Consider the following 10,179-nt stretch of genomic DNA (forward strand, 5'->3'; position numbering starts at 1 on the left):
TCTTAGTGTATATAACAGAGTATTTGGTATAGATTCATTTCAATGCAATATACAGATATTTTCCCAAATATCTCTCTAGGTTTCTATCTGATTTCTGTTAAGATTCTGTTAAAATTTCTACATGAGGTGATTTGAATATTCTTAGCTGTTTGAGAACCCAAAAAAGCAAAGACAGCTTTCAATTCCTTCCTTTAGTAACCCAATTTCTCTCACGCTTTGAGTGAAAAACTTTCACAATTAATTAAAACACAGGCTCTTGGGGGAGTTTTCTGATGGAAAGCCAAACGTCTCTGTTTCCATCGCTAATATTAATTTTTTTCCTTACTTGTACTCTGCTTAATTCCTGTTATGGGGCGAGTACTGATGGTGATCGAAAGGCATGTATATCTCTCTCATAGGCCTATTAGTATTATTATTCCTTTATCTTTTTTAATCTGAAAACTCATGGGCCAGCATTGTGATCTAAGCAATGACTAGCTAGGCAGCCATGCAGGTTGCAATCAACTCATTGATTTTGCGAGAATCAAAAAATTATTTTTGGCTTAGACTAGGGCTTGTGTTTTACTTTGAATGGGCAAAAGCCTGTACAAAAAAGTTCCATACGCTTTAGTATTTTATTTTGAGTTTATAGTTTGATTTAAATCTGAATGTTTTTGTTAGAAACATCAGGAAATATCAATCTATTGAACTATAAGGTTCTTGGCCGTTCCATAACTATGTTGGTGCCTTTTATTTTATTTATATATTTTGCATGACTTAGCAAAATTTTGTGAACACAGGTTTACATTGTGTAAATGGGCGATCTACCGAAGGGCAAAATTTCTGCATCATCTATTCATACCAACATTCTACAAGAAGTTGTGGGCAGGTTATTAATAATAATAAAAACATTGATTTTGAACGATAATGGGTACTTTTTTTTATATATAATAATTAGATGATGGGTACTTGGGCAGACGGTTGTGAGCATTAAAATACCATTACTTTAAAATTGGACATGACATGTGCCATTTGCTATCATATTACGTTAGACAATAATTATAAATTTAAAATAAAAAACGTTGTGTAATTAAAAAGCAGAAATGCTAATCCAAACGAACACATATGCATTTCTAAAGAGTTCACCAAGCGAAACCATGTACCTAACTTGTCTAATGGAATGCATTGTACAGTGATGGAGTGGATTCTAAGCTATATAGCTATACGAAGGGCTTTAGTGGGTTTGTGGCTAATCTAACCAGTGAGGAGGCACAAAAATTAAAAGGTTGGTGAACTATATGTGATTTTCTAGAGATTGCTATCTATCAAGCGTTCCTTGTTTTAATGTTCATGAAGTTATATATGAAGAAGAACGAAATCTTGGATTATTTATAGGCATGGAGGGAGTAATGTCCGTGTTCCCTAACGAAAATAAACAACTCCACACGACAAGGTCATGGGACTTCATGGGCTTTCCCAATAATGTGAATAGAACAACTTTTGAGAGCGACATTATCATTGGAATGTTTGACACGGGGATTTGGCCAGAGTCGGAGAGTTTCAATGATCAAGGATTTGGTCCACCTCCAAAAAGATGGAGGGGTATTTGTCAAGAATCGTCCAATTTCACTTGCAACAAGTAAACCAATATATCATTGTGACATATATACATGCATGCATGCGCTTACACACAATTACTTCTATCCCAATCTGAACTATGTCCCCAATTGATGAAGTTTGAAGTTTAAATAATTCTGTAGGTTAGGATATTATTTGAGATTGTTTTAGCCTTTGTTTTAATTTCAATTTGTAGGAGTTAGTTCCTATTTTTTAGGAATAAATTGTGATGAGGTTATCACATACTTGACTATATATATATATATATATATATATAAATTGAATGCTTTTTAGTAGAGAATTAACTAAAAAAAGTCTATTACCTCTCTCAAATTCTAGAGGCTAGTCATCTCGAATAGAATAATTTATCACATCACAATCATATTTTTAGCTTTTTTAAATGGGTGATCATGACATATAAACACACATGCATGCACACAGATGTACTTGATATGATATTAGGATAAATTATTATTTGATCCCACAAGTTTAAACTTAATCACTTATCCATTCTTCTAACAATTATAATCCTTACAGCAAAATTATTGGAGCTCGATACTATCGGAGCAAAGGACAATTAATAGGTCAAGATGATTTTGATTCACCAAGAGACTCCGAAGGTCATGGGACCCATACTGCATCAATAGCAGCAGGAAATTTAGTCAATGGGGCAAGCCTATTAGGGCTTGGCTTAGGGACAACCCGAGGAGGAGTTCCCTCTGCTCGGATTGCTGTTTACAAGATATGTTGGTCTAGGGGGTGTTCAGATGCTGACATTCTTGCGGCATTTGATGATGCAATCAGCGATGGAGTGAACATAATCTCTCTTTCAGTTGGAGGGTTATTTACTAAAGATTATTTTGATGACTCCATTGCTATAGGAGCCTTCCATGCAATGAAGAATGGTATACTCACATCTAATTCTGCTGGCAATTATGGTCCTCCTCCTGCATCAGTCACCAATGTTTCACCTTGGTCACTCACAGTGGCTGCTACCACTACTGATAGAAAGTTTGTGACTAATGTGAAGTTGGGTAATGGTGAGCTTTATGAGGTGAGTTGGATTTCTTTTTTCTTCATGTAGATTAGTGTTTAATGCTGTCTTTTATATTTGAAATTGCTGGTCATATCAATGATACTTCTCAAGGCTGGACTTATCCCTGGTATCATACTAATCAGTGACATTTAATCATAGTATGATGTTAAAAATACTACAAATTTTAATACATAGTTCTGACAAATTGATATATTATCAATAATCTTACAAAAATAAAAAATAAAAAAACTACAAACAATTGTTTATCAATATTGCTATAGACAATTTTTTTTTTTTCAAGAAATTTCACAATTCCTAAGTTAGTAGACTACAAGTGGTTAATACAACTGACATTCATAAACCCACCACTTTTTTTCTATTATTGTTGTTCATTTATTAGGTGGTTGTATTTCATCAATCACATTTATTGCGAAATCAATTTATAAGATTTATATTGTAAAATTTGTAATAGTTTTAGTTTTTTTTTTGTTTTTTTATTTTTTTTAATAATAACTGTTTTCTATTTACAGGGGCTTTCTATAAACACTTTTGACCTAAAGAACAAAATGTTCCCTATTATTTATGGTGGAGACGCCCCAAGCACAGGTTCTGACCCATATGATTCCAGGTTATTGAAGATATAGAATGCTAGTTATGAATGTACTAAAGTTTTGCTAATATGCTTGTAATCATAGAAAAAAAGAATGGAAAAAGTTTTCCTTCAATTTGGGTTGGAAAGAAATCCCTTATGAGTTATGATCCAATAAAAACTATTTTAACAAGGTTCTTAAAATTGAAAACAGTTGTAGGCGAGCTAATGTTGAAACTTGAAAATTTCTAGAAGAATGTTAGAAATATAAACTCATAATTTCAAAGCACTAACATTAAAATTAGCCAAAATTTCAAAAATTAAAGAGCTTTACAGTTAAAACTCTACTTCAAACAAAAACACCTAACGGGGTATTGATTTTGAAATGCAGATTATGTCTTACCAACACCATCGACAAGAAATTGGTAGAAGGAAAAATTCTTCTTTGTGATATGGCATTAAATGGGGAGGAGCAACTGGCTGCCAGTGCAGCTGGTACTATAATGCAAGATACAACATTCCCTGATGTTGCCTCCTCTTTCCTTTTACCTACTTCCTGCTTGGGCTTGAAGAAAGTAAGCGAACTCAAAGACTACTATAACTCATCTAGGTATTTTCTTAAGTCACAACAGTGATTTACTAATGAGATTTCCCTATAAGTTTTCTACATTATTGTTGCATACTACTGTGTTCTTATAAGACACTTAGTACTAAATTAATTACATCCATTTCTTTTAATGTTTTGTTGATTACTAATAGAACACCCACAGCAACTATACAAAAAAGTATTGAGGGAAAGGATGAATTGGCCCCATACGTAGCAACCTTTTCTTCAAGGGGACCTAATCCAATTACAAGGGACATTCTCAAGGTAATTTTAGTAATTTTCCATTTTGTACATAATCTCCTTCCTTTTTCTTAATTCTAAATTCACATAATTTTGTATAGCCCAATTTAACAGCACCTGCAGTGGATATTTTGGCTACATGGTCAGAGGCTACAACTGTGACAGGAGACGAAGGAGATACAAGAAAAGTTCCATATAATATAGTCTCTGGGACGTCAATGTCTTGCCCTCATGCAACTGCAGCAGCAGCTTATGTGAAATCGTTTCATCCGACATGGTCCCCTGCTACAATTAAGTTCGCTCTAATGACAACAGGTAGAGTGATGCTAGGGATAAAAATTAAACTAAATAAATCTTACAAACTAATTTATCACTAATTGCAAAAAAAAAAAAAAAAAAAAAAAAAAAAAAAAAACTCAAATATACATCTATTTATTATGTTGTTGAAATTTACCAGTTATATTAATAGTCACATTAGTTTATAAACTTTATGTAACAAAATATATCGTACTTTTAGCATTTTCCATTATTAAATTTAGAATCTTTGTGGGATATAAAATCATTAGGGTGTCTAGGCCAAGAAATCATTTTATTGTTAGAAGAATTGGCTTAATCTTTAATGAATTTGAAACTTTATGCTTAAAGAAGTAGATTAAACAAGTTTGCTTCTCTTTAAAACTCCCAAAATTTATAACGTTGTTGAGATATGTCAATTACATTAATTTCTATATCAGTCTATAAACTTTATGTAACAAAACATATTATATATTTAACATTTTTCATTATTAAAGTTGGAACTTTTGAAGTGGATTTCAGTTAGCTCAACTGGTAAAGTCTCTTGTCATTAAATAAGAGATCTAAGATTGGATCCTCGCCTACTCCAAAAAATCAATTGGTGTTTTGATTTGATGATAATATGCAATAATTATCAAAAGCTGACGTCATAAGTTGAAACTATCCCTAAATAAAAGTCAGAACTTTTGAAGGATATAAATCACTAGGATGACTAGTCCTAGAAGCCGTTTTATAATAAATAAGAAACTAGATTGGCTTAGTCTTTAGTGAATTTGAAACTTAGTGTTTAAAGAAGTAAATTAAACAAACTTGCTTCTCTTTAAGACATTCAACATTGAAATTTGGAATGTGTACCAAATGTGATTAGAATCTAGTTTTATGAAAACTAATCTTCTTATTCTATTTACAGTTTATCCCATAAGTGTTGACAGGAACACAGATGCGGAGTTTGCTTACGGGGCAGGTCAGATAAATCCTATAAGGGCCATTAACCCCGGTTTAATATATGATGTTGGAGAGATTGATTATGTAGATTTCTTGTGTGGGCAAGGCTATAGTAGTGAGTTTTTAAGACTTGTCACAAGCGAAAACAATAGTTGCCCACAAACCACTAAAAAACTTGCTTCACATCTAAACTATCCTTCCTTTACATTATCTTCCAAGTCAAAATATGTGAGAACCCACGTGTTTCCTAGGACTGTGACAAATGTTGGGTCACGTGATTGATTGGGTTGAAATTTTAGGGGTTTTTTTGAATTTATAGGAAGGCTATAGCTGCGGCATAAATGAGTCTGGAGCTGCGTTTAAATAAACGCAGGTCTACCAAATAGAGCTAGAGCTGCGTTCTTCTAAACGCAGCTTTGACATGTCTGGAGCTGCGTTTACAACAACGCAGCTCTATAAGTTTTGAAGCTGCGTTTGTTAAACGCAGCTCTCAGATATATTGAAAAAAAAAAAAAATTTTCCAGGTTGGAACTAAAGCTGCGTTTTTGAAAACGCGGCTTCAATCCTACCAGGTTAAACGCAGCTCTAACATCAAAAAACGCAGCTTCAGAGATGGTCTATAGCCGGGTTTAATAAACACAGCTCAAACAGCATCCTGAAGCTGCGTTTAATCAAAATGCAGCTCAAAATTCGACCCTAGAGCTGCGTTTTTGGAAAACGCAGCTTAAATTACCGATTTTAGTAGTGCACCAATGTCCACATACAAGGCCATTGTAAATGCTCCAACGGGACTAAAAATTAAAGTAATACCAAATGTGCTTTCATTTAAGTCTCTTGGGCAAAAGAAATCCTTTTTGGTGAAGGTCACAAGACTCAAAACAAAGATGGATCATATAATAATCTCTGGCTCCTTTATTTGGTATGATGGGGTGCATCAAGTGAGGAGCCCTATTATTGCTCAAGTTTACTCTTAAGAGATTTTTATTCATGCATGCTTATTTGGTTTTACACTAAAGAATAGAGGTGCTTATTTCTGTCAGATCTAATGTGTAAATCAATAAACTTGGTATTTTTCATTGCATTAAAGAAATAAAGTAAAAATATCATTTTGGTGTCTACATTTTGGGGTCACGTTCAGTTTAGTCTCTACATTTTAATAGTAATCAATTTGGTCCATATTATTTATAATTTGCAACCAATTAGGTCACTATTATTTTCAATTTGTAGTCATTTTGGGTCTAAATCTTGGGTTTTTTTAGTTGCTGAGTTCAAGGACATAGGCACTCATGGACATGGGGGCAATATATACATAGGTACTAATTTTAGCAATTTTGTTTTATAAAATTATACTTTGCCTCCCTTAATAATATCATTGATTCTTTTAAAAGTAATGTTATAGCCATTAATATTTCTACAACATTTTTACAAACAGTTGAGGTAGCAAATTCTTATTAGTTCGCATCTAGGCCTAACACTTACACAACTTTTTTACTTACTAATAATCACTCACTACCTCAGCAATTTGTAAAAAATAAAAAAATTGTAGCTCTAGTATTTTCCTTATTTTAGAGGCCATAAAAAATTTTATAGATCTAAAATCTAAAATAAAATATACAACCCCAAAAAAATTAGTCCAATCAACCTACTTTACCAAAAACAAATAACTCTAACCCTTACCCAACAGCAAACACATGCAACAAAGACACCAAAAAAGAAAAACCATTAGTGGAGTCAAAGGACGTCAGAGCCACCGCACGTAGGCAACAATAGAGCAACCCTCCCTAACTCCATGTCCTGGCTCTATCCCTAGCTGAGTTGATATGTTTGTCTACCAAAGTTGGAGATGGTAAATCTGATTTGTGTCTAAATATTTTATTCACATGATGGCTACTAATTTATTTAGCTTGGCAAATTTCATGTAGTAAATCTCAATATAACAGAGATTCGAACATTTTTAAAATGAATATCTATGTAATTGGATTGGATTGCTTCTTTCATCTTAGCGTAATCTGTGGAGTATTGTTTGAGGAGAAAAAGAAAATGTGACTTGTGAATAACTGAGGTAATTGATAGGAAGAACAAGAAAGGAAAATTTAGGCTTGGTTAGACCAGCATAAAGTATAAACTTTAAAGCCTTCGTAAGCTCACTTGCTCTATTTAACACCACTACTTGGGCCTTCATGCAGCAAAACAACTAACACCTATGATTTTAGTCAAAATGTATTTATTTGTTTAGACCCCTGAACACTCAGATTTGTTTAACCTAATTAATTAACCAAGTTGATACTTAGGTTTATTATGAGATCTAGGTTAAACACAGACAATCATATCATAAATTTCCGAAAAATAAAGAAGACAAGCGATATGATTACCTAGGAAAACTATGAAACCAAACGTTTCATTATGATAGAATGGAAGTTTTACTATATATTTTTTCCCTAAAATCTAAAGCTACCTCTTGTTGTACTCACTCACACAACCATGTGCAACTCCGACTCCACAAACTCTTCTATCTGAATTTACAAAACACAAATACCCACGTTTGTGACTTTGAGATCCCACTCAAAGGTTTAGATCACCATCAGTAGTTGATCTTTATGCAGCAACTTGTCTCCACCAGTTCTTGATTTTAGATCTAGCTTCTGGTAGATGCTTGTTGAGTTAGAAGGCTACAAAAGCCTCACAAATCTCACAGGAGTAACTCACAAGACTTCCAAGAACTTCTGAAACTTATTTTAGGGTTTTCCTTTTATACGTAGTAGTATTAGATTGAAACCCTAAACATTTTCACGAGCTTTGGGCCTGATTTAAATTCTGTAGAATATGACTTTCGATTGGAAAAAGCCTTTCTTTCGATCGGTCGAGCTTCACAAAATCTGAACTCTTCTTTCTACAACTTGACTGTTCTTGAATCTTGACTTAAACAAACTTGAGCAATGTCTAACACCTAATCTAGACATATTTTTGTTTTCAGTTTGCCAACATACATAAATTTAGAATCTAAACATTTAACCTGAATATTTAGAACCTAACAGTATTATCACACGTAAGACCCATGCTCTAAGGTGAATACATTGAACTTCTATAGTGCCTTAATAAAATAGGAAAATTACAATTTATCATATATGATTTGGTCAATCATAATTTAATCCTCAAATTATCAATGAGTTTGAATTAATATTAAATTTTTAAAGATCCATCTAAATTAACAGATTTTTTTTTTTTACCAACTTTAAATTATAACTTAGTCTCTTGTGGTTTGACTTAATCACAATTTTATTCTATAAAACTTTCTAGTTACTATATGTTGACTACTTGAAGTTTGGATTAAAAAAAATTCTTACGGGTTCTGATTTAACAGTTCCATTTTAGTTCAAATTTTTAGGGGATGAAATATATTGATTGAAAATTTACGAGTTAAAAGAAAGTTTATGAATTAAAAGAAAATTTATGAATTAAAATGTAATATGACAAAATTATAGGAAAACATAATTTAATTTCACCTATTGTCAAATTCATAGGATAAACAAAATGTAATTTCCACTATTGTGAAATTCTTCTTATTTTTATTTTTTGAGAAAAATTTCGTCATGAATATTATTAAAAAAAAAAATTGGTAACTCAGCAGCAACAACTTTATTAGACTCCATCTAAACTAAAAATGAAAAAAAAAAAATTTAATTAATTTTTTTTAAAAAAGTCTTGCTTTGTTGACTAAAGTATGTGCAACGATGCATTGATTTCTCCCAACAAGAGTGAAGGACTAAAATCTTTTAGATGAAGTATAGGATGAATTTAACGTGTTTAGAGTGTTTCAGAATACACTAGGATTAACAATTTTGCAAAGAAAGATTTAATGAAACAGAGATTGAATTGTGTTAAATTACCGATTGTCCAAAAAGCTTAAGCTATTAGGAAATGGTGAATTTAATCACTTAACCATAAGTCTAACACTCCCTCTCACTTGTGGGCCTAAGCTTCCCCTTAATAAGTGGGGGCCCAACTAGGGATGTCAATTCGGGTTAGCGTGTCGGATTCGTGTCGTGTCGAGGTAGGGGTATTAGACTAAATGGCTCAACCCTAATCCGACCCATTTAATAATCGTATCATGATCCTTCAACCCTAACCCGACCTGTTAATAAGGCAGGTTGACCTGACCCAACCCATTTGACACGCTTAATAAACGAGTCGTGTTGGGTTGACACGAATGTAATACAACCCATTTCAACCTGCATAATATTAAATATAACATCTATCTAGAAATAATTTTTTTTTACACCCCAAAAAGCAGTGCATACACTTCAAGTCTTCAACCCACATTCAAAATAATATAGTTCAACAAAAATATAACATTCATCTAAAAATAAGTTCTTTACACTCCAAAAGAAGTACATACACTTCAACCCAAATTCAAAATAACAAAGTTTAACAAAAATAAAATAACATAGTTCAACAAAAATATAATATACTTGGAACTCGCCAAATGCTAAGCATCAATATTGAAAAAATTTGAGCAAACAATAGACTAATCCTGACTATGACCATGATTATCATCCATAGATTCTTTGTTGATGTCCAAATTCATAACATCTTCCACAAGCTCATCCAATTTCATTTGTGCAAGTTCTATGCCAAAAAAAAAAAAAAAAAAAAAAGTATTGTTGTTCTAAGGTCTACAAAGTTTCAATTTCCAATTATATCCCTTGTAAATTTTTGTAATTACTCACTTTTCTTTTTGAATTTAAAATATATGTTGGATATAAAAGGTATTTAACAATTTTAAAATAAAATAAATATTTATTTGTTATACGAGTTAAACGGATTATGGTAAGTGGGTTATTTCAGGTTGACACAATTAAATTGGCGTGTCAA

General features: G+C 32.4%; 1 protein-coding gene across 1 annotated transcript; it reads left to right on the forward strand.

Annotated features, from left to right (window-relative positions):
* Nucleotides 1–785: 785 nt before the first annotated feature.
* Nucleotides 786–6,281, forward strand: LOC115954191 (cucumisin-like). Its single transcript, XM_031072102.1, has 10 exons — nucleotides 786–868; nucleotides 1,173–1,264; nucleotides 1,375–1,618; nucleotides 2,134–2,650; nucleotides 3,163–3,260; nucleotides 3,613–3,831; nucleotides 3,981–4,092; nucleotides 4,170–4,383; nucleotides 5,273–5,576; nucleotides 6,053–6,281. Exons 1-10 carry the CDS (start codon nucleotides 795–797, stop codon nucleotides 6,279–6,281), a joined length of 2,103 nt encoding a protein of 700 aa, XP_030927962.1. The 5' UTR covers nucleotides 786–794.
* Nucleotides 6,282–10,179: the final 3,898 nt, after the last annotated feature.

This window comes from Quercus lobata, chromosome 7 (assembly GCF_001633185.2).
Source record: "Quercus lobata isolate SW786 chromosome 7, ValleyOak3.0 Primary Assembly, whole genome shotgun sequence".
NCBI lineage: Eukaryota > Viridiplantae > Streptophyta > Magnoliopsida > Fagales > Fagaceae > Quercus > Quercus lobata.